Source organism: Dreissena polymorpha, chromosome 2, assembly GCF_020536995.1.
Source record: "Dreissena polymorpha isolate Duluth1 chromosome 2, UMN_Dpol_1.0, whole genome shotgun sequence".
NCBI lineage: Eukaryota > Metazoa > Mollusca > Bivalvia > Myida > Dreissenidae > Dreissena > Dreissena polymorpha.
The window spans coordinates 117,519,330-117,546,448 of record NC_068356.1 but is presented as its reverse complement, the minus strand read 5'-3'; the positions used below and the strand labels follow the sequence as shown (position 1 = coordinate 117,546,448).

At 33.0% G+C, this 27,119-nt stretch overlaps 1 protein-coding gene across 2 annotated transcripts; it reads left to right on the top strand.

The window, feature by feature from the left end:
- Positions 1–505: 505 nt before the first annotated feature.
- On the top strand, positions 506–26,525 carry LOC127868673 (beta-1,3-galactosyltransferase 1-like). 2 transcript variants are annotated; one of them, XM_052410614.1, is made up of 3 exons: positions 506–615; positions 5,768–5,862; positions 22,516–26,525. In XM_052410614.1, the coding sequence occupies exon 3, from the start codon at positions 22,690–22,692 to the stop codon at positions 24,007–24,009; it is 1,320 nt and encodes a 439-aa protein (XP_052266574.1). In that variant the 5' UTR covers positions 506–615; positions 5,768–5,862; positions 22,516–22,689; the 3' UTR covers positions 24,010–26,525. The 2 variants fall into 2 exon arrangements, with proteins under 2 accessions (XP_052266574.1, XP_052266575.1); XM_052410615.1 differs by lacking the exons at positions 506–615; positions 5,768–5,862 and adding an exon at positions 11,557–12,377.
- Positions 26,526–27,119: the final 594 nt, after the last annotated feature.

Here is a 27,119-nt window from a genome sequence, read left to right as displayed (position 1 = left end):
AAAGTGATTGTTATACTGAATTATATGATACTTATCAGAGAATCAGAAAGCAACTAGACGTGTACATTTTCAGTTCAACTGTGGATTTAAACGCTAAAAAGACACACTGCTACAAATGTCAGTTCGAAAACAAACATGAAATAAAAAAGGGGTGTCCCAAACATATATGTAACTGTTGAACTTTATAAACGGTTCATCGTTATCGTCAATGTATTTAATAACGTAATTTCAAGTACGGAGGTGAAATAAAATGCCCACAAAGCTTTGACATTTTTTAAGATTTTTTTTTATCAGATGTGTTATTAGTTGGGTCAATCGAAAAAGTCAATATCGGTCACACATCAAATATGTTTGCAGTTAATATTCTCGGAATAAAACAAAAATGGTATTAATAAAATAAACAATATTCATTGTAATTGTGTACGACTAGTCTAAACAGACCCACTTGTTTGAGTCATTTGATTGCATACTCGGCTGCACATAACAAGAGATAATCGTTCTCCTATCACATGACTTCAATATGACTCGACCGTTGCACTCAATCAGTGAATTCAATAGTGGTAGAATGCATGATATCTATCGTCATGTATTCGTAAAGGATTTTATGGTGCGCAGGTATGTATCCATATTTTTTTAAATAATACTTATTTGAAAAAAATATGTATTAACTTTTCACATACATTCAAAAGGAAATATTACATGTGGGTGCAATCATTTTCTCTTAAAATGTTAAGTTTATAATTATAACAATGTTCATTATTGTTTAAAATATTTTATTTATATACACCGTCCGATTGTTTAAGTTTTCTAAAACCTTCTTTAAAATATCAATCAAGGTTATTGTTTTTTCTAACGAGGCTTTGTTTTCTGGCAAAAAAACAAACAAACATTTTTTTCTATTGAATAGCTTGCATGGACACTCCTTGCGTGCTCAGCGTTCCGATATTTGCACAAACAAAAAGTCATTTTCAAATAGCATATATATTTATTATTTTGCGCTGTTAATTAAAGCTCTACATTCAACAGTTTCGCGCCATAACGAAACGTAAATATAAAAAAAAAGATCCAGGGTTTTGTATGCTGGATTTAATTCAGAATTAATTAACTGCCATACAAATTGTATGGGGTGTATTGATGAAATTTGGTAACGTCCTCGTAAACAGTTTACCTGCTACGAATTGCCGGTATTGCACGCCTCTGCATGTGTGCTCTGTTTACTATCCATACCTTGTAAAGGCCTGTAAATCAAGCATTACGGTACGTGCACAAACACAAAACATGTCTCGAAAACCGAAACTTTGTTTACATGCCATTGAATAATAAATTAGATTTTACCTTTCGATAAACACCCATTACGAATCCTCATCCTAACGTGCGGCCTTTCCCGGATCTCTCAGCTTTCTACAAATCATATGACACGATATAGATATATTGTTTTTTTCTTTTAACAATTTAGGGATATAATAGCTGTATTTAAATACGGATTTTGACTGTGGATGCATATAGACTAAACCATATGCGATTGCAATCATGTTTATATGTCTAATATGATATGTGTTTGTGCCATACTTAAAAATTGACCAATTGCTGAACATAATGTTGTGTTTTTATTGTAAATTAAGGCGGACTTGTTGCATCCTTTGACGTACTTACGATTTGCAAATAAAACTGGAAGAACAATGTGCCGTTGAAATATGATGAAATATTTGTGCGGTAAATACAACATATGTATTCAGATGTATTAGGCTGCTCGCTCTCCTTAATCCATTTATGCCTAGCGCCTAAAACAAAGACCTTGGCAAAGAGCGTAGACCCAGATGAGACGCCGCATGATGTGGCGTCTCATTAGGGTCTGCGCTGTTTGCTTAAAGGAATTTTTGTAAGAAATATTATAAATATAGAAATAAATATAATCGACATCCCTAATTTTGGAAATAAATTAATCCAATTTAGAAGGATGAGAGAGTCCACTATGCATAAATGGGTTAATCTGGCTTATAGTGTTGCCCCTACTTGAAACGTATTTTGGAAATGTTTTGAGGAACCAGGTTTTATTTTCTTCTAGTGATATAATTATTAATGTTCGTGATTAACAAATAAAATTAAAACTACATACAGACCTTTAATTATATTATACGAAGCGATGTTTATGCTTTCCAAACATGTACTTTGAATTATTAGCCGTTGCATTACAATGCAATATTTTGGCGATGTTTTCACACTGTTTATGTGTTTGCGGGCGTTAAATTAAATTAAATAATGTACTTGGATCAAGGATGTGTACTTCTTAACTATCTCATCGAGTAAAAAGTATAAAGTTTTAAATCGTAGCGCTAAACACGGCGAAGTTTTTCTGTTTACCACGCTTAATCGATATAAGATATATGTTTTAGAGTTAAAACGTTAAATGCAATTCACAATGCATAGCCATACAATGCTTGCGAATTAACTTTCATGTTTGGCAGTAAGCTGCTCCTTATTGGCAAGTGTCCAAATCTTACATGCTTCGGAACAGGTAAACAGAACCTATTCAGATACAGGTTACTCCCGTAGTCGTTAAACTGTAGAATTGTAATTCAATCACATTTTATAAATGGACAAAAACTCGCTGGCGTATTATTAATGACATGCCTTTTAATTTAGAAACGTACTTCTAGCCTTTGTTCACATTATCAGAAATGAGCTGGCGCATACAAGGGAAACATTATACTCAAGGAGAAAATAGTACTTGGCTTTAAAATTAAACGTAAACAAAATCCAAACTTTGATTATTAGAAGGTCATTTGTAAACGCAATTCAACCGCACCTATAATGCAAAATATATCTGTTTAAACAGCTTGCATTAGTTGACAATACATTAATAACACATTAGGAGAGAGCAAAACGTCCTATTCTACCTCGAAAGGTACACAAACATGTGTTTTTAATAAATATCAAAGTCGTCTGTGTTTAACGGTAATGTTAAAACAGGAGTATTACTGGGATGGTGCCTACATACATGTAGATTGTATGTGTGGGTTTAAGTAGAGTATTAATTGTAGTTCACAATGAAACAAAAATATTAACGGTTTCTCAGTGGCGCACAATTGTTTTGTTTTAAGCTTCATTTGTACTCGAGACAATGTGTAATTTCCTAATAATGGGTAGATTTGGGAAGATTTGGGTAGATTTGGGTAATTCGTGTCGCCCAGTGTTATCAAGTCTCTCATGGGCGAAGCCATTGTTGTATAAAGTGATCCATTCACATCGAATATATCCTTCGAATTCCATCCATTGTTGTCATTAGCGACGATTTAGTGAATAAAAATTCATATATCATAAATGACAGCTTCTAAATAGCGAAACAAGCCAATTTATGCAGTAAGAAAGTTTTGACTCGAGACTCTCATGGGGGCGGCCATTGTTGAATGTTGAAACACGAACGACAACTCTGCTAGGAGAATGTTATCAATGAAAATCAACGAGGTCGAGGTATTTCGATTAGAAAAATCGAGTTATCTCAATCGGACTGGCTCGGTCTTTTACATAGGTCGCCAATGTGAAGAATTTTTTGATGGTTATGATACCTTAGACGATGCTGTTACAGCATCGTCAAAAATAAAGCAAAAATTTAATATTAGTTCATATTGGAATGTAAAATTTAAGTTAACAACTGAAACTGGAGTTCCAGTGTTTGCTACATGTATATTCAATTACTACTTCAATTTTAATCGGTGACCAGAATGGAAGGCTCACAATGATAAAGAATAGTTTATGGTTGTCGGTTTGAGAAAACTGGTAATCGAAAACAAAATGCATTTTTATTTCATTCAATTATATCTCAGCACATATTATAATGTAAAATACAGTTGTCAATATAATCATTCATGCCAATGTGCATGAACATATAATGTATTTAATACATGGATGCACAATTTTCAAAGCAATAATCCACATCAACACTTGCTTATAACATGGAGCAGATTTTTCACAATATACGTAACAGACAAATTCTACTGTCTGATAAGAGCAACATCATAAGTCGTGCTTCTCTTCGTTTAAAACCCTTTACTTTAGACTTTGCACGTTTTGTAACCGAGTCTTTGAAAGAATATATTGCAACCTACATGGATTGTTTTGAATTCTGCATCTTAACGCATATGTCTGAGAATATTCATGTTGCGTTATTTTCAAAGCAAAGTCAATTGATATAAGTTTCAGTGAGTCTTGAAATGCTTTGTCCAGCCTGTTTTATTATCTGATACCTTCACTATTCTTATGTTTTATTCAAAAACGTTTTCTGTGATTTAAGCGAACTTCAATATCGATTGGCCCAGCTAGAATATGTACTAAGATATCAAGGTCACACGAGGTTGCAAATTGCGTTGCAAACCGGTTTCGTTTCCTGTTTAAATTTGTTACGCTTGTTATAAAACAAATTGAAATACATTGAAAACCAGTTCGGGTTTAAATGGCGGACGTTTTCTTCAAACATTACGAGATTTAAGCATTTCGCAATTCAGATGTATCACATGTTAAATATTCTTGCAAATGGTAAACAATATCTATGTATCCCTTAAAGTTCTTTACGTTTAGCATAATCTGACTGTTTTATGAATATTTCAATTGTATGTACACACGTACAATCGATATTCATGTATTTTGAGAGAAGAATTCACCATAACGCCTATATTCTTATTTTAAATACATTACAAATACAAATGTCGTTCAAGTCAAACCTTGCGTACCAGTATAGTTGGTTGTAACTGACTGTCAACTTGTATAGTTTGCTTTTATTATGCAACGAGACAAACGAACGGAGATTACTATGTTCAAATATTCGTGTATACATCAAAAATCTAAGTGGCGTAAATAAACATGATTTGGCAAAATGCCCCTCACGTACGGACCCTTAAACGCTGTAGAATACCACCCACACTTGTGAATCAGATACATTGGGGTTAAGGGTTTGGGTCCGCAAAATAAGGCTTTCTGAAGGGCGAATTTAAGCTCGAGCAATTCGATTTAATGACTAGATAACAAGGATGCTGTGACTTCAAATCATGGTTTAAATAAATATAGTTAACACTATCATTTATTGACAACCTAATCTGGATGATGTTACTTCAATCTGTAACGTAATGAATATAATAATTAACTTTCATAAAATTATTAACAGATCTATTATCGCGCGGCCATAATCATAAACAGAGAATAATCGAATTTTAGAAATTAGTAATACAATTTATATCATAACAGTAATAACTGTATTGGTATAATAATTAAATGTTTGAAAATTATCAATACATTTTTATAACGGCCACGATTATATAAATAGAGATATCAAAATTTAGAAAATTATTTATAAATCTTTTATCATAACGGCCATAACTATAAATAGATGAATCAAATTTAAGAAAATTATTTATAAATCTTTTATAATAACGGCAATAATTATATGAAGAAAATAATCGAATTTAGAAAATTGTAAATATAATTTTAATCATAACAGACACCATTGTTTAAATAAAACAATTTTAGAAAATCGTTAATATAGATCTTTTATCATAAGGACATAATTATATAAAGTGAATAATCAAACGAGAGAACGTACTTAGAGCATTTCCTTCCACGTGATTAAATCAGTAAATTAGCGAATCAGCTAATCAACAATCAGAACGTGCAAGAGGGAACAATATTGAGTTTGCATAGACCCACTCCTTTGTTTTAATGCATATTTCGGCTTACAGACCAAGTGATATGCTCTCTTCTATTACATGGCTTCAAGATACCTCGACATTCGAAAGCGCTCATTGAATGCAAAAGTGGGAGAAGGCAGGGTTAATGCCGTCGTGTATTCGTAAAGGAATCGATGATTCGCATGTATGTATCATTTTTTAAATCATAATCCTATGAAACAATGTGTTAAATTGTGTGAATACTTCTGTAGCATTTCGTGTTTACTGGAAGGCGTATACACTTTAATCTATAATCTGAGTAGTATTGCTATGAACAATAACAAATAAAGCAAACCTTTCATATTAGTAGATCTGATAATGTTTAAGAACTCAAACTGGAGTTTCAGTGATTGCTACATGCATATTCAATCACTTCTGTATTTGTATCGGTTGCCTTTAAGTTTATGCTTGTAGGTTTGAGAAAACTGGAAATCGAATAAAAATGTGCATATTTTATTTCGTTTAATTATATCATTAATTAAGTACATATTTTAGAAAATACAGTTGTAAATATAACATGGAGCACATTTTTCACAATATACGTAAAACAATATACGTAAACAAAGTCTGCTGTCTACTTAAAGCAACATCATAAAACTTGCTTCATTAAGTGTAAAATTAAGGTTTTACCTTTGCATGTTTTGTCAGCGAGTCATTTACAAAATATATCGCAACCTACAATGATTTTTTGTAATGCTTCACATTAACGCATATGCCAGAGTATATTCATGTTGCATCATTTTCAAAGCTAAGTCACTTGATATTAAGTGTCCATTAGTCTTGAAATGCTTTGTTCATCCTGTCTTATTAGATGATAAATTCACCATTATTATGTTTTATTCAACAACGTTATCTCTGATTGAAACGAACTGAATATCGATTGGCCCAGCTCAAATTTACCAATCGATAACATGGTCGCGCGATGTTGCATATTGTGTTGTAAACCGGTTTCGTTTCCTGTTTAAATTTATAACACTTGTTATAAAACAAATAGAAGAACACTGAAAGCCAGTTCGGGTTTATATGGCAGACGTTTTCTTCGTACATTATTTGATTTAAGCATTTTTCATATCAAATGTGCTTAGCCACATGTTAAATATTTTTGAAAAAGGCAAACACTATCCTCTAAATTTCTTTACGTTTGACATAATCATACTTTTCAATGAATATTTTAATTGTATGTACACACTAACAATCGGTATTCATGCATTCAGAGAGAAGAAATCGCGATATCGCCTATATTCTAATGCTGATAACTTTACGAATAAAAACGTCATTCAAGTCAAACCTTGCATACCAGTATACTTGGTTGTTACTGACTGTCAACTGGTATCACCCCCTGTACGTCGATAATCCAAACTGAGTTGGATAATTCAAACTGAAGAAAAAAAACCTTTACTTTAGACTTTGCACGTTTTGTAACCGAGTCTTTTAAAGAATATATTGCAACCTACATGGATTGTTTTGAATTCTGCATCTTAACGCATATGTCTGAGAATATTCATGTTGCGTTATTTTCAAAGCAAAGTCAATTGATATAAGTTTCAGTGAGTCTTGAAATGCTTTGTCCAGCCTGTTTTATTATCTGATACCTTCACTATTCTTATGTTTTATTCAAAAACGTTTTCTGTGATTTAAGCGAACTTCAATATCGATTGGCCCAGCTAGAATATGTACTAAGATATCAAGGTCACACGAGGTTGCAAATTGCGTTGCAAACCGGTTTCGTTTCCTGTTTAAATTTGTTACGCTTGTTATAAAACAAATTGAAATACATTGAAAACCAGTTCGGGTTTAAATGGCGGACGTTTTCTTCAAACATTACGAGATTTAAGCATTTCGCAATTCAGATGTATCACATGTTAAATATTCTTGCAAATGGTCTTATTAGATGATAAATTCACCATTCTTATGTTTTATTCAACAACGTTATCTCTGATTGAAACGAACTGAATATCGATTGGCCCAGCTCAAATTTACCAATCGATAACATGGTCGCGCGATGTTGCATATTGTGTTGTAAACCGGTTTCGTTTCCTGTTTAAATTTATAACACTTGTTATAAAACAAATAGAAGAACACTGAAAGCCAGTTCGGGTTTATATGGCAGACGTTTTCTTCGTACATTATGTGATTTAAGCATTTTTCATATCAAATGTGCTTAGCCACATGTTAAATATTTTTGAAAAAGGCAAACACTATCCTCTAAATTTCTTTACGTTTGACATAATCATACTTTTCAATGAATATTTTAATTGTATGTACACACTAACAATCGGTATTCATGCATTCAGAGAGAAGAAATCGCGATATCGCCTATATTCTAATGCTGATAACTTTACGAATAAAAACGTCATTCAAGTCAAACCTTGCATACCAGTATACTTGGTTGTTACTGACTGTCAACTGGTATCACCCCCTGTACGTCGATAATCCAAACGGAGTTGGATAATTCAAACTGAAGAAAAAAAATGTCGGCCGAAACTGAAACTGAAAGGTAGGTGAATATTTTATCATTTCTGCTAATTTAGTAACTATAAGGACGTAATTGTTCTACACATGTGACAATGAATGTCTGACACACACATGCGTTTTGAGTTTTGCAATGATTGAATAGTTTTCTAGTAAAAAACAATAAATTTGTCTTCGGAAAATGCTAATTTTCATGAAATGCGACCTATGTGTTGAATTACATTTGTATTTACACGTTAATTGACAAAAGAGCGAACGAAACTGTAACAGAGATATGCCAAATTATATCACGAATGTCCTTTAAAATTGTACTTTTAACGCTTAGTGTTTCTGTGTTAAAATCATGTGTTTGCAGGACGGGTATAAAAGTCTATGGATAAATCCAAACTGATATGAAAATTTCTGTGGATAATAACCAAACTCAAAATGGATAATGAACAAACTGCGATGTATTGAACATGTTTTCCAAAGACAACTTGGATATTATTCTTTGAAAACAACTATTTATCACCAAAAACTCACACGATGTGTATAATGGAATATAAAAAATACTTTCAACGAACATCAACATTCATTTATTTGTTATTAGTGAAATCAATTTCGTAGGAACTTGCATATATATATACAATTGAGATTCGATGCAAAATAAGCATGCGAAATTTGCATTTCCCGTTCACAGAGATGGCATAACACGTGTTCCATTTCATTTTGGATAGCATGAAAAGCATAGAAATTTAAAAATGTCCCTACTCATTATTTAATCACTTGATTTAAAGGGATTCGAGTCGAAGCTGCAGGTTAAAGTGGCACTTTCCCCGCTGATTCATGTATTTGTCACCACATAAGAGGTTTCGAATATTATTTGAGGCATAACTGACCTGATTCATTATACATTATATCAGAAAGATTGCATCGAATGGTACACAAATATTTAAGGGGCATATCGACGGCTGAAAAGAAAACAAAATCATTTTTTATGAAGATTGTTTAACAATGTGCTAAAATGCTTTTGTTGTCAGCAATTAAATAAATTTCGAATTATTTTACAAGAGTGTTCATTTTACATAGATCTTTACATAAAGACATCTTGCAGTTTGGTCATTATTCATCGACTTCCTAATGTTAGTTTGGAATTATCCATACACTAGTTAGGTCATTATCCAATTTGTATGTTCTTGTCTCAAACAAATACGAATATATTGCGTTTTCGGGTATTTACGCCAATCAAATTTTTGACATACATATATGAAAGGTTAATACATAAGTTCAAGCATTAAAACATTTAAAACATTCGATTATAATTGTTTTTGGGCTAAAACTTTCAACAATTTCATTTACTTTTTCCAGATTTTCAAACATATTTATTTTATTTTGACGTAATTGTTTTTATTTGTTATGGGTTTTTTAGCGCATTGTATCCGGCACTTAACATTTTATCAAAGAGAAACGTTTATTATGTCACAGAATTCCTTAAATAAACGTGTTCTTACAAATAAATGACTGAAGTCTTTATTTCTGTCGCAATTTTTTTTCTTCAGTTTGAATTATCCTACTCAGTTTGGATTATCGACGTACAGGGGGTGGGTATGGTTTGCTTTTATTATTCAACGAGACAAACGAACGGAGATAACTATGTTCAAATAATCGTTAGTAAACTCGAAATCAAAGTTGCGTAAATAAACATGAATTTTCAAAATGTACAACACTTATGAACTATTAAAATTATTTAGAATAACAATCTCACTAGTGAATCAGATACATTGGGGTTAGGGGTTTGGCTCTCCAAAATTCGGCTATATAGGGACGAATTTAAAGCTCGAGCAATTCCCCATAAGTTGAGAAGAAATAATGTTTTGTGTTATCTTGTATGGTTTTGGATCCAATCTTTCATTGAACGCCTGACTGACTGTTGTGACCATAACTCCATATTTAATTTGAGCCATAGTTTGCATCGAATAAAACTATAATTTAATACTCATACGCGTATTTACGTAATCTATCAAATAAAGACGTCATTCGCTTTGGATATGTTCTTCTGGTGTCACACATTTGATCACAATGTTGAAACTTACGAGTTTGAAGGTTTCGGGTCGAAAGTCCCGGAATGTGATCATATCATCATGTGTATTCTCTATCGAGTGGTTTTCTCTGCTGGTACTTTGGGAAAAGCCTCTCAGTCGTTTTTTTTATCTCTGTCGCATACTATTTTTTTCTTCGGGAAAAAAGCATCATTCTGTGAGTGAATATTATTCTATTCTTCAAGTATTCATTCTTGGTTCTCAAGTCGTTACATCACATTCATCATTGCAATTGACTCGTATGTATCAGCTGATATCTGATTCAATATGACTGTTCTGTTCCCGTCGGAAGTTAGTTCTCTTTCTAACTTCATTTCATACTTATCATCTTTGATTGTATTACGATGTTGTTTTTTTGTCATGCCGCTATCAAAGTATACACGAGTTAGAATCCTTATCTTGTCACTTTTGAGTGCTCTACATAATTTATGATTCTGTTTGCTATTCTCCGCTTCTAGCAGGAGAAACATATAATTAAATCGAAAAAACAATTATACTATTTTCTTTGCGATTCCCTGTTCTTCTTCACTTGTTTCATAACGAAATGAAATAATTGTTCCATTGTGTGTTCCGAATATATCGGTGTTACATATTCAAAAAACACATGTGGTTCTTCGAATGAAGCTTTGCTCAAAGGAACAGGTACCGTTTTTGAAAAGGGTGTAAGCATAATCATTCTAATCGCTAGCATTGTTTTTGGTAGCCATAATAGAATGTTGTAACGCATCTTGCTTTTCTTGCCGGTGAATCAGTTTTGTCTAATACCTTGCTGGTTTCAACTTAAATTTCACACGTATTACCTGTCTCGTTTTCCTATCGGGTATTTTCTGTATCAGCATTTTTTTGCGGGGGGGGGGGGGGGGCGCAGATAGTCGGTTGTAACAATATATCCCTCTCCTATTAGAAAAAATCAAACTCCTCTTCTGATTGAACAAATCCAAATCCTCTTCTGTTTGCCCTTGCTATTTTAAGTTCTTGATCTAACGGATTAAACCTTTTATCTTCTTAAGTATTAGAAGTCGACGTTTTTGTGGAATTTTGCAGACTATAGCGTGTGCAAACATTAGTCTTCCTATAACTTTATAGGTGTAACTTTAACATATCAAACAGGTCAAAAAGCCAAGCATTAATAAGTGAAAGTCATAACGTTTTAATAATGGCTGCAGTGGTTAGAGCAGTAAATAAACAACGTTCAAATTAAATAAAAATGTAAGGGTTATATCCCTTCCTATAATCAATTATTTTTCTTTGCTCTGTTACCTCATCATGACGTATTTATATCTAGAAAATGACGTAATCTGCCTCCGAAATCGTGTTATAAACAGTCATGGTGGGTAAAAGGAAAGAACTAAACCCTGTCACGAAAACGGCTGTTGTTTGATAGTTTCAATCAGGCCTTCGACAAACAGAAAATTCCCGAAGATTAGGCATACCACGGACTACAATAGCTTGGATTATTAATAGATTTCGCGCACGGAAAAGTGTTGAAAACTTACCGAGAAAAGGAGCCCCGGCAAAAATAAATGAACGTGAAAGTCGGGCATTATTACGGATCGTTAAGCAAAATAGGAAAAGAACTTTATCGGACATAACTGGACACTGGCGTGTTGTTGAAAAACGGATTCGTATTCGAGAAATCAACCGGAAGAATCGCGTCAACTGGTGCAGAACAAACAGAAGGAGAACTGTAGGCCATTACTGGAAAAGGGTGATCTTTATTGACGAGTGCATAGTTGATATCAGGACCGACAATAAGGTTTTCATTTGGAGAAAGGTAGACGAAGATTGGCTACTGTGTTGCCTCGGAACTCCCCCAACCCCTTAGTTCAGTGTGATGATATGGGGTTGCATTACATACGAAGGTGTCGGTACTGTAACTGTTCTAAACGGTAACATTAATGCTGAAAAGTATATTTCCATCCTAGAAGATGTCGGTACTGTAACTGTTCTAAACGGTAACATTAATGCTGAAAAGTATATTTCCATCCTAGAAGATAATCTCTTGCCCGTTGTAGCTCTCCATTTCCCGGATGGAAGGTACATATTCCAGGACGACAACGCCCCGATACATAGAGCCAGGGTTGTAAGCCAGTACAGTATGTTAGGTGATGTAAGTCCTTTCCCACGAAAAGTGTGTTTTTTATTTAAGATTGAAATTTCTTTTATTAGTAAGTGCTACAATCAGATATATAAAGTCGTTCATAATCTCCCTGGTTTTGTATAAATATACCCACATTCCTTTACGTTTGGTAGCTCCTTAATTACGGAATAAAAACATATTGATTTTCGGTATGTTTACTTTCTAAGCTCAGATGTAACAATAATCATCAATAAGATCAATATAAATTGAAGGTCTTCCGGCGTTTTACCTTTTACAACCATATCGTCAGCACACAGAAGAAGAATCAAACACATGTCTTGTATATTGATTCCCACATTATGTCTAGGTAATCAAACATTTCAAGACTACGAAAAGTGAAACAGTTTTGGCGATGTAACCTCCCACCGTCTCAGCCCGGCTGCTATATAAAAATTTCAGAGTATATGTTGCAATGTAAAACAACAATATTTGACTTATTGGTACATACTGCGTATAAAACACAGAGGCGTCAAATTTCAGGATTATTCCTGAAATCAGGATTTTGGCCCTTAAAGACCAATTTTGATTTTGATATAAATCAGATGATTTTTTTCTGGAATTTTAAGATTATTGTCACAAAATGTCATCTTAAACACAAATTACTTTACTTTGACATATTGTTTACAAAGTTATATACAATAGTAAACAAAGGTACATGAATTATTAACCCTTTTTTGCTCTGGCCCCAAAACGATAGGCCTATTTTCAGGATTTTAGATTTTGGCCAATTGACACCCCTGTAAACATTACATTTGCGTTCCAAATTGGACTTGTATTACTTAAATGATAATTCATTTATATATGCAGAATCAATGCAACGTTTAATATCTACAAAGAAATAATACAAAACCCTTTCATATTCCCATATTTTAAATAATTGAATGAAGAACGAAAACTGCATTTGTAGTTGACCTGTCTTTTCTAAACCTTAACTGCGCGTCGGAGATAATATCGTTGTATTCGCACCCTGCTGATATTCGTTATTTGCTGGTTTAGAAAACATGTGAACACTTTTGCTAAGGGACTAAATATGCTATGCCTCTATAATAACTAGTATCAGAATTATCACCCTTGTTTAACCCTCCCTTGGCCTGTATATACAATTATGATTAAAGCGTTATACTAAAACCAGCTTAAATAGCGCACGCTTCAATACACTACTAGTTTATCAGTTAATCTACGCCATGCAATCTACATTGCTTTAAAAGGGCGTTATATTTATTTACTTAATATTATAGTTTGTTCTGATATCAAGGATCCTTGATGCTTTATCTTAATGATCGAAGTCATGGTCAGAATTAAATTCGTCTGCATTTTATACTCTATTAATAGATTTGCAAAATTACAAATGATTGCCTTATATTCCAAAAACAAAAGGTTCACAAAACAGTTAAAATTACACTTTGTCAACCGAAGTGGATAACATTAAGGGGTGTTTCTGCAGTTTTGCTGATTTTTTTCCACCAAATAGATTTTGTTCCAAAATGTATATTCAAGTACTATATACAAATACTTTATGAAAAATGAAATAAAAATTAGGATCACCGGCCTTGTTTTGATTTTATTCACCATTTTATAACATGTACTTTTTCATTTAAACTGGAAAATCTCAAATTGCCTCAAACCAATGAATAGCCTATGAAATAGACAACATATAGATATTATATAAGCTGAGATCCATAAAATACCATTTAATTAAACAACACAATGCCAAAAAAATGGAGAACACAAGTTAAATTTAAAAAAATATATATTTATTTTTATTTTTATGTCACCCCAAAAAACATCAATTTTTTACTATTTTTAACACCAAAATGTAATTGAGTTGTGATAATAGCATGATCGGTGTTGCTATAAATATATTCTCGGTTAAATAAATTGCCGCAACACCCCTTAAAAAGCGTGTGCCGCAATTTCGATTGGTGCTTTTCAATACGCAGATCACTAAAAATAGCATGAACAGTCAGCTACTAAGGTATAAACTCTAAATGATAAGATTTTAGATTTGATCTTTGATAGCTTAGGAAAGAGGTTCTGATTCCGGTGACTGCAAATATTTGAAATACACGTTTTCTTTATAAAATGAATAAAAACAACAGTATTGTTTCAACAGATACATTAACTTTGTTAGCATATTTTAAAGGTGAACGTGTCCCTTAAGAGTCTAAATATAATTGTTATAACTTGTTTCTGCCTTTCAAGAGTGTTTCCGCCACGTTTTACTCTTAATCAATTGCATTTGGCGGAAGCGGGAAATTCTTCATCCTCGCTATGTTTTATTTGTAGACAATAACGTTTAAAGTGTTATGTGATAAATGCATCGTAAGTTTTATTAAAGAGCATTTTAACGGTGCTTTGAAAACATGAAGCACAAGACATATTCGTGTGCTAGCAGACCAAATATACTTTCTTATACATCACTAATTATTCCATGCCTAAGCGGAGGGATATTGTTTTGGCGTTGTCCGTCCGTCCATCCGTCTTTCCATCCGTCCGTCCGGAGTCATATCTTGGAAGTGCTTTGGCGGATTACATTGAAACTTGGTATAAGTATATATATATGGATAAGAGGATAATGAACGCCAAATGGCATTGTACACTATCTGTTAATAACAGAGTAATGGCCCTTTGTATCATGAAAAAAATGCTTTTTAATATAAGCTTAGAGCTTTATCTCAATTAACACATGAGTCAGAGCCATGAAACTTGCCATAGTTGTTCTCAATCATCTAGGGATGCTTCACATTCAACACCCATAATCCTAGGGGCTTAGGTCAAGGTTACACATTGAGGTCAACGGGCGTTGTCCATCCGTCCAGAAAACGTTTGTGTCCAGAAGCGTATTGGCGGAGTATATCAATCCAACGAATTTGCTTGTTTGAAAATTATTCCATCCAGGTAATCATTTTTCCCTTTTTTAAATGCCATAAGGAAAAATGACTGAACAGCTAATCATATTGCAGAATGGAAATACACCTAAGTGTCTCAAACAAAGAAATTCCGCCACTGGGGAGATCTACTTTGCAAAACGAGTCGACCGAATTCTATTTAATTTAATTACAGAGGCATCTGAACAATAAAACGAAAACAAATACATAATTAAACAAGAAGCCCGTAATGGCCCATAAGCGATCACCTTAGTTCAAGGGCTCGAATTGATCAAGAAATGACCTTGTGACATAGATTTGAACCTATCTGACCCATATTTAAACATGGTCTTCATTTTGTCAACATTTACCAAGTTTTAGCAAGACTGAGTCATATATGTTGTCTCCAGAGTGGTAACAAGTTGTTTGCATTTCATTGACCAGGTAACCTTGATTATTCAAGCACATAAACCAGATTCAATCTTTAATATCCAGATAAATGTTCTGACTAAGTTACACGAAGCGTGTGTCATAAATGTTGCCTATACAATGGTAAGAATTTAGAAAAAGACCTGGTGACCTTGCTCTTGACGCATGTGAACCAGATTTAAACTTGGCCTCGATATTGTCAATATAAACAGTGTGACCAAGTTTCATAAGGCGAGTCATAAGTATGAACCCTCGATTTGCAATATTATTATCTAATATTTAACCTGGTGACTTACCGTTAGGTCGTAAACGGCATGGATTCGAATTCCGCCTAGAAATTGTCCAGAAACATATTAAAAATTTTGTTTCATCAAGATTGAGTCATAAATGTGTTTTCGGGGGTTGTAACAAGGGTTTGGAAGACTGAACGCAACAGAGACATATTTAAACTCATACAAGACAATGTCAAGATAAACATTCTCAGCAAGTTTCACCAAACTTGAGACATATAATAGGCATCTAGAGAGTTACCAATATTTTTTATAAGATTTAACTGGCGACTTATTTTTTCGGCGGATGTTATCCAGATTCAAACACGGCCGAAATATTTTCATTCGTACTAAGATTTTATCCAGATAGGATTCAAATGTAGCCTCTAGAGTGATGAGAGATAGAGCCTGACGACGCTGTTTTCAATATTTGTGAAGACAGATTACGTGATATGTGCGTTGATACAGCCTGTATCGTCTGACGCAAATTTAATTACACAGACATCCATACGTTGTATTGCTCTGTAATCTGCTTTCGGCTGTATTGCTTGTCGAGCAGTGTTATGGAGCGCTCATAGGAAATTCATGTTTTCTGAACTGAGGATTTTCTGAACTGATTATTTGTATTATTTTCCTGATGCGAAACGCACCTTTGAGTTGAGCATATAATTGTTTGTTATTGTTCAAAGTGCATCTCGAACATTGGAATGGTTTTCGGTGAGTCACGTTTAAATCGCATTTCATTATTTAGATAAGGACTGTGTATTTTAGAGCAGAAATCGGTTGCTATTAAGTAAAGACAGCATCTATTTTGAAGCAATTGCATACACTTAAGGTTCGACATTATAAATATGTTTATGTTAAAATGTAAGATGTCTAGTACATGTTTGAAGTATTGACGTAAGATTAAGAATTTGTAACTTTATATTGCTTCTGGTTCATCTGGAAATTACATTGCAATAATGTACATCGAGATATCCAGTTATTCGGCATAAAGAAAAATGTCGAAGAACCATTCATCTTTTTATAAGATTCTGATTGACAACCGAATTAATTGAGAAAAAACAATTGTAAGTTTAACGTGCAATATTGGAAACATGTGTAATGTATATCTGAAGCAGTGTTCCTGATGAATGTTTGCATTTTGTGTTTGAAGTTGTAAAAATTATATCAATTATCAAAACATAGCGATATGAGTTGGTCTAGTAGTTAAACTCGAACTCTTGAAAATTCATTTAAAAGCAGGAACATTTTAAGTTAGAATTTTGAAAAATTGAAGGCACGCAGTGATCAATCCATAAGCTGTACATTAAGATTGAAACGTCTTATAACTTACTAAATAAATACGTTTTCTAGATTTTGATTTTTACTAGGGTTAATACAAAGTATTATTGTTCTTACAATTTGCACATGAAGACCTTATATATTTTAAATTCTATGTACTTGATACATTGCTGTAATTAAGTTTAATTATCTTCATTACAGTTTGACGGACGGAATTAGACATCTTTAATAACATATATACTATCGCTAGATATCACTATACAATTCCATTATGTTATATACATGTTTGTTTAGATGCAATGACACGTATAACTACAATATACTTTGTATAATCATAATTTGTATAATCATAAACTATTAACTTTGTTAACATTGTATGCCTGCTGTGTCCACTTGGGATTTTGACCATCTGTATGTATGGTTTAATTAAGCAAAATGTATTATATTGAACGTTGATCGCACTCTCTTATAACTATACTATCATCCGGAAGCGTGTGCGGTAATGAACACCCTTATTTTATGTTCACATTGTATTGCTCAAGTAATTATGCGTATTTATGCCTTTTGTATAAGACATTTGCTTTATGTAACATGTGTGCTCTTCCGTGGTTGTATATTTTGGTGTTTATCAATTTATTTCAAAATAATTAATCTATTAAATTAATACAATTTAATATGTATGTTCCTTTCGTGAATGTTCGCATCGAATTATACTTTAAAAAGACCTCGGAAGTTTTAGAAATACGCAACTTTGCCGCGAAGTCTATACATGTACTTATTTAGACTGAAAAAGACCTACAATACCATACATAATATCGAGGAATGTATAACAAGAAATATCTTTAAAAAAGATATACGGCGTTGATTGTGGTCGATGTTTATGAACGATCAAAAGTTATCTCTATGAGATAAAAAGTAGCGGATGCCTTTTTTCTGCGCAGTTCTTAGCTACAATATAAGCAAATCAATTACGGGGTGTTGCGCCAGATTTCGTGGCTTATTTTGCTTTATGTGATATTATTACTCAGATATCTATATTTACAGAATAGAAAAACACAAGAAACATGAAAATAAACGAGTGCATATAGGTCAGCCGGCAATACTCGAATCTTATTTAATTGCATAATTATAGTATAGTGAATTATTGTGCTCATGCTTAATAAACTGGTCTAAATGGATAAATATTTCTAATTAATTTTATCAAAATTGGTCCTTATCATGCAAATGTTGAAACCATATTAAAAATCGATGATTGACATACCACAATAATATCGCCGAATATATTTATTTAGTATCTTTCTGATCAAAACAGACTTCAAGTGCACAAAGTTTACGAGACGGCGTTTATATAAAGATTTCTGCAACTGACCGCAAACTGAACTTGATACCTTGCGGATTGGAATGCAATGCATTACAGTCACTACGTTATTGTCAGAGAGACCGGTGTAACACAATGATCGCAACCCCTTCTGCGAACTCCGGTGATGAACTGTATAGAACTCTGACTTTCACAAATGGCCGCGAATTGACCCGAAACCTCGCGGGTTGAAATGCAATTCAAGTAAGAACTAAATATGACAACATAGCCTTTGGTATAAACGCTTTTGCGCTGGTAATTCTCTGAAAATAAAAGGTGAACGCACAAACTGTATTTATGTCGAAAATTGATTGTAAAACTGTTCTATCTATTGAGCCTTTTCATTAGAGATAAAATTGTTTCATGCAGTAAAACAGTGTTACAAAGACGCGGATATGTTTCCAATGTTCTGGTGTTATACTCAAATCAGCCAATGGAATAAATGAAGTGTATTCATTCGTACCTAGCCGCGGGAAATTTTATTTGAGTATTATTGGACACTTACAAAGGTCAAGTCGGGGTGAAAAGCTGGCTTAATACAGCTTACGCCGAAAAAGAAACGAATAAATTAAAAAGCAGCTAAATAGCCGCGTGTCATTTGTTAATCTTTCAATGTAACTATTGATCGATACCATGGTGAGTGTTGATTAAATGGTTGCATAATTATTGATCACTAATAAGGCAATAGTGAGGTGTACGGAAGCGATTGTGTTCTTTAAAATACGTTGTTTTTTGTTAACATTGACATTTAGCTTTGTCACAACCCGTTGTACAATAAACTTGTTTTGCAATAAATTTATTGCAAAACGAGTTGCAGTGTCTAATTGCAATTTGATTTTTGTACAACAAGCCGTTTTGCAATAAACCACAATGACATAAAAAACGTTATGTGTGCATGAACTTGGTTTTATGTATTGTTCATAAAATGCGAGATTGAAAAAGTAAAAGTATAACCTTATAAAATCTCAGACTTCCATACTATCATCTAGTAGGACCATATTAAAACAATGGATTAAAATGATTATATTTCAAAATAAAATGACACAATTAAGAATTTATATATTTAAAAAAATATGTACATATAAAAAAGACCATACATTCATTTGAGAAATGATATTATTCAACTTTAATTTGTGTCAGATTACTTATTTGTTTTAAGAGAACAAGTTAATTTCATAGGATATTAACATTAAAAAATAAATCAAAGATTTTATAAATTAGGTTTATTATTTTATCTCTTAATGTTGTATGTTCATATATGAATAAAAAACATAGGGTCAAACTTAGAAGGAGAAGAAATAATTGTTGGAAGTGTAGATTGGAGTATTTTAGAGCCAGTCGGGGAGGGAAGAAATTACTTAGGTGATGGCGGATGTAATTAGAGAATGTATTTGTATCTGGTTTCGAGAGGTGAACGGTAGTCTACAATAGTGTAAAATTGACGTTTTCAGCCAGTAAATAATGGAAATTATACATATTATCCAATTATTAAGACAATGCAAGGATTCTGGCACCTGCAGAAGGTGTAGGAGTGCCAATATGTAACAATTAATCATTAAGTAATTTTAATATTATATTGGTTAAAAAATATATTTAATTTGGACTAGGATTGCCCAATTTAATATTTTTGTCCATGGTAGTATGTTAAGAATGTGTCAGGGGGTAGGTTCTTTTTATGTAAATTATTTGCACCATTTCAGCACCAAATTAAATATTAAGTATAATGAGGGTCTTTAAATTTTGCAGTGACTAGCATCCATCCTATCACACGAAACATTATAAGAATGAGTATACCATATTATGGTATCAGTCTGGATATATATATAAGCGCAAGTGAATTCGTAATGTATTTGGCCTTGTATTGTACACCCCAGTAATACGTGGTTCATGAGGATGAACGAGAGATGGATGTCAAAGGGGAAGGGTTGGTGTGTAAAGCAGTCAACTGTACCCTTGGCCATGGGGTTACTGTACTTCCATGTAATCAAAAATTTCAATAAGTTTATTTATGCAAGCACTGAGAAGTGCATATGGAGGTAAAACCTCATACTATTTAAAAATATCTTGCAATAATGGAACTCGGCCAATACTATTTAACATGTTGTATAAAATCCTTTTCATGCGCTCTACACGTGACATTTCCGATACTTTATTGTACTGAAAAATGATTAGATATTAACGACGCAAAAGACTGAACGGTTTATTGAAAAATAAATTAAACACTATTCTGAGAATAATTTTAAACAAAAATATCTGCATCGTCTTGTCATTCAGAAGCGCTTATTCTTTTACTATAACTCCATAACCAAGGGCAATTTAATTGGGACATAATAAACAGGGTCAATTACTATTATATCATAACAATAGACTAGCCGATTAGCATTAGCATGGCCCTCCTCCTGTGACTCTCCCTCAGCGCGATTTATTTCGGACGAATATTACAACACATCGTTACATGACAGACGCAAAAAAAAAATTCCAAATCAGAAATGCACGAATTTACATGTCGACGAAATTGTCATTTAAAAAATAATAATATAAATATATTTAACCGTGATAAGGTGCATACATGCATGCAAGTGGAAAGAGCAAATCTCAGTGTTAACAGAAAGTCGACAATTTATGCAATTTATTAAAGCAATGTATGACGGTACGTCAATTTCAGTTACTCTAATTGCTTGAAGTACATGAGAAAAATGTGAGAAGTACACTCCTCGGTTGCTATTATTACTTCCAATACTGTTTTCGTGAAATAAAAAAAATATAAGCAAATCGACATATTGTAGACAAAACGTATAAAGTAAACGTTATTCGAGGACGTAACTGTTCTTAAGTTACCCATACAGCCGTAAAGATGTTTTGATAAACTATTTTCGGAAGTACCGCATAATAATAAGTCCTTAAAAATATGTGAAAAGGTTGACAGAAGAAAAGTATATCATACGATAGAATAGGTCATTATTGAATGGTTTGTTGATACTAGTAATTAAATTTTCGATTGTTGTATATGCGCTTTGTGCTTTGGCCTCTTTGCCAACAAAATTCTTGTTAATATTCTACCATCATATTCGGCCATGAACATTTAACAAAGAACGTCGTACACACAACAAATGACATATACATAAGTGTTTACCCAGTTTAATACTGGCACGTGGTAATAAACACAGTAATAATCTGTGTTCACTTTTTTTGAAACTGGGTATTCTTAATGTTAGAATAATTCTATTTGTAATTTATCATTGAAATATGTAGAAACAAATTGAAACCCCATCTTCATTAGCGAATAAGAACGCAAATTAGCATCATACGAGTTTTAATCATAGACAACACATTAGTAAACAGTTTAAGAAATCGCAAAATTTACTGTATATTGCATTAAGAGTTTAAACCGATTCAGGGGCGGCCTTATCTTGATTATTCATATTTCATGTACATTTTAAGACGAATTCACTTGTAGCATCGAAATTAAATTATTCGACCGATATAAAATATTGAATCTACCAGTTATTTATAAATGGCCGAATGTAAAGCCTGATTTGCGCAATGGTAACTTCCTGATGTATGATGTTTTACACACATTGCTTTCAAATTCTTGCAGGTTAAATGTTCTCTATCATCCTAAATGTAATGTGCTCGTTGATATGGATTATTTATTATTCGCCATATTGATGTATACTTACAGTTTTTAATAAAACTTTGTTACAAAAAAGTGATCACCAATAGGCTCGTCTTCTGCATTGTAAGACATTCAATTGCAGTAAGATATAAACAATTTTGGTAGTTACAAATCGACAATAAGCATTAGATAAAATGATCCGTTTGGTATCTTTTTCAAATAGTAATAAAGTCTGAAAATTTGATGTAACGTTATAGTATACTAAGATTATTTTCTTTTGTTTCAGATCAAATGATTGGTCACTGTGTCCGATTCAAAACAAAGATGTGATTTTACACGGCAGTTTAAATTTTCTTGTGAAATGAATGGAAAGGACAAAATACATCATCAAAAGCCAAACTTTTAGTGTCAGTAATTATTTAAATTTACACTAGTAAACATCTGTCATCCACATGCCAATATGGACGGAAAACCAAGAGCTTCCATGACTTTTAAAGGTCGATTGACAGTCCGATTGATGTTGTTCAGTTTTATGACGCTGGTTGTCATAGTTTTGGTTAACTTGTTAGAATCATCCATTCGTATTACTACTTCTAAAGCCGTTTCATTAAAAATGAAGTCAGGCTTCAGCCATATGCTAGATTTGTACTTAACAAACTCAACGATATTTAAAACAAACATTCTTTTTGGATCATCAGATGTCGCCTACAGTAAGTCTAGTTTCGACGAGAAGCAAATAACTCGTTCAAACCCGGAAACAAGTATGGCCTCCAGCAATCTACAACACCTACCTCTGAGTGTTACCGCTTACAGAAAAGATACCTTTGCTGATCTGAATTTAACACGAACAGAAACAAGCACAAAGGAGATTATAACAATAGAATCTAGAATGAAAAATGTACACCGTGGAAGAAACGAGATGCCGCATAATAAAAATGAGCGCCAGAGAGAGTGCGATAATTGTTTTAAACATGATTTTGAATATTATATTCAGAACGACCACATCTGCGACACATCGTCAATGCACGAAAACATTGACCTTCTGATACTTGTTACTACTGTGCACAAGAATGGCTTCGTTCGGGAGGCATTACGGACCACGTGGTTGTCATGCACGAAAAACAATACTGCAAATGTGAGGCACGTTTTCCTTCTAGGAAAAACATTTGACAATAGGTTACAGGAATCTGTAATGAGAGAAAATGATATACATCACGATATCGTTCAGGAGATGTTTATCGACACTTACCAAAATCTTACCTACAAAACAATAATGGGTTTTAAGTGGGCCTCTACCAAATGTTCTAACGCACATTTTGTTATGAAAACAGACGATGACATGTGGGTAAATGTACCTGCGTTAGTGAAGTTGTTGTCGGGAACCGACCTCGAAAACTATTTACAAACTGGTCTGACCGGCAATTGTAGAGCAAAAGAATCACCCATCAGGAATAAAAATTTCAAATGGTACGCGTCTTTACTTTCGTATCCTGACGTGTCTTATCCACCTTTTTGTTCAGGGACTGGATACTTGACCAGCATTAAGGTTGCATCCGAAATTTACCATGTTTCTCCGAACGTGCCTTTCTTCCATCTAGAAGACATCTATGTTGCTTTGTGCGCGCGGCGACTCGGGTTATCGGTAAAAAAAACTGTAGGTTTCTACGCAGGACGCAGACTGAATGTATGTGATTACAAAAAGGACGACGTCTTAACAATACATCACGTAACGCCTTCGAAGTTAACTGAGATATGGAATACGCTTTGCAGTCTCAAATGAGCGAGGAAGTTACAACCATAATGATAAACAAATACTAAATAATTGGGTCATTTGATAACCATGTGCTTGCCTAACTTAATTTAGTCACTCTAGTTTATGTTTGTGTTATTAACAAAACTGTAGTCAGTGATAAGTTAGTTGGACAAAGGCTGAACCAATATCTATTCCTATTATGAGTTAGCTCTGTTAGTTGATTTAAACAGAAATTCGTCATTGTTTGTGATTGATATAGCAATATTTTAATATTTTTCATGTATATTAAATAAGTTTAGCTAAATATACTTTTTAGACTTTATATCACCTGTCTTAAACCATAACATGTAGGTGCTGAGTATTATAAATAATTGTTAATCATTTTGTTGCGAAATACGGTAATTGCATTAATTTAGTATCACCTTTATTGTAATATGTCACATTTTACTATGCGCTAATGTTTTTAGTTGTATTGAAGGTTAATTTTTGTATGATTTGTTAAAAGATGTTATAAAATATAAATTATTTTGAATGACATTTAATCAAAATTCAGACCATTTGCTTGGTGGATAGTGTTAACAATTTATAATTCACTAGATTGTTTTGATAACTAATTTTAAGTTTAAAAATACAACTAAGTATATACATAAATAAATTCTTTATTTTTCTCACGTTCTACATCACGTTAGGACGTTTATACCCTTTGTATTAGGTACAGAATTGCAAACAGCTATAGTTTAAACAGAGCGTGGTAAATATGTTATGGTAACGTGATTATTTTGTATATTTTCCATTCTTGTCAGGCGTGGTTTTTATTTAAACATGAACGCGAGTTTGCGATGAAAGGCTTTATGCATCCAACATAGTTTTGCATGTATTCCATTGGAATAGTCACCCAAACGCGTATTAATAATTCAAGTTTTCCAGTGAGCGTGTATGACAATGTTAGGTTGGCGATTTTATGTTGAAATCATGACTCACCAGCATTAACCATTATGCGTTAGTATTGTTTCAAATATCGTAACGATGAATTTATAAGTTTCCATATTGAACTCGGGTAAAACAGATTACAAAAAACCTCTGTCTTCATACGGTTACCGAGTCATTAAATTCAGGAAGCTAATTTACGAACACTACGGAGTAAGAATATTCAATACAATTCGAGTTTGTATTGATTATAATGGACGTTATCCGGATTCCCACAAGAAAAAAACAAATATGGAGGTACAAACAACGCTGTCCAACATAATCAACCAATCAAAGTTGCGTTCAATTAATAACGGACGATGCGGTGTGTGATTTTGATTTTTTTTTAATTATGTCCGCTTTGTTTGTACCCACATATGAGCGACTTCTTTTCCAAAGTCTAGTCCATTCCAGAGTAAGTGTATCTCTCACGAGTATCAAACCAATGTTGCTGAGCAATAAGATTGTGCTGCGGGGGAGTATATTGTGCTTTAATTGTATTTTAAAATATATTAATATACTTTATGCTATGACACTTTTTACTGTTTTGTTGCGCATATTTTTTACGCCGTACGAAGTATACGCAATGTTAAAAATTCATGACAAGCATTATATAACGATGAGGTATATGATAAACGGACATATATGATTACATATTAGTAACCAAGGTTAACAATATACGTTTTAAAAGCAGGAATGTGTTTTATTCGATGTAAATACTTACGTGGCCTGAGCTTATGACATAAGACCCTAATCATTCTGAGACTTATGTTTAGAATATAGAATATTCGTTAAATTGTATTTTTCAAGACTTGATATAATTTTGAGTCAAGCTTGGCATTAACCTTATCTATCTATATAATTCGTCATGTTGAGCATTTTCTAAATGACATAATTATCAGTGGTAGCCTGTATACATGTATATTCAAACGCTTGTTGTATTTGTCTTGGTTCTATCTGTATTATTTTTGTTAAGTCTTAGCATGGGTTAGTGAATACGGGCCGGGACTACTTTAAATATAAACAAATAAATATAGATATATATACTGTTTTTCTTCTTAGCCATCGATTTAACAAATGACTTTTGTTCAACGCACGATATTCCGTCGTTAAATTGAAATGCAACATGTTATGGATCTGAAAGGTACGGTCAAAGTAAACCATTATCTTAAAGATGAGAACATTTAGACATTAATCTCTCACTAGCCGATGTTTCACACGATCATCTCGATTACACATGCAATTATGTAGAGTTAATGCAGCTACTATGCCGTTATATATTCACGATGTGGTACAATGATATTCAGGTAAAAAGTCAGACCTTACTTTGAGTAATGATGACTCATTATGATAAGTAAATTGGAATTTCATTAACCTAAAATGTGTTATAAACGTCGTTTAAATGACATCCATATTCCGCGTATCATAAACTGGCTGGTAAACGTTTGATCGCCAGCATCCCCTTTTATGAGAACTATTTTCTGGTTCATATATAATAGTGTTGACCGAAAATCTTATTAAAGTGAGTTTGATGGTGTTTGTTCACAGGCACTTAACTTGTAGCATACAACAGTCGTTTTTTTTAAATAAATCTTCTGATTTCCTTGCACGATCTTTCACTCTTCGGGATGTTGTGAGCGAATTGTACAACTACACCATGTTGTTTGTAATATTAATTGAAAACTTTCTTACGTATAATAAATCTTTCAAAATACGGACAGGATGTGATGACGTTGATATCGACTGCAATGTGTATATAAACATGTGTTTATTTCGTTTCTATGCACATATCTGAAAGCGACAAAAGTACGTTGTTTTTTCGTATTTTATTGGTCACACGTTGCGAAAATGTAACACATGCATACTAAGTTAGGCTTAAAGTTGCTAAACCGTAAATGCTTTAATAATAAGACATTTGCGCATACACCAGAAACAAAACAAACACTGAATAAATATGATGTAATCGTGTTCATAAAATATACAAAATCAATGTTCAGTTCGTCAATAAATGTTGATTCATGGTTGTTTATTGGTCAATACGCAGCGATTTGGAGTTCTGATATTTCAAGTTATAATAATACTTATATTTTGTTAAAATGTAATTTTGCGTATAATTGAATTTTGTGTATGTTTTGGCTTTTATAATAGTAACGCTTGATGTAATTGCTTCG

Bases quoted from the DNA above. Each gene is read 5' to 3' on its own strand.
- LOC127868673 (XM_052410614.1), top strand. From the start codon at position 22,690: ATGGACGGAAAACCAAGAGCTTCCATGACTTTTAAAGGTCGATTGACA.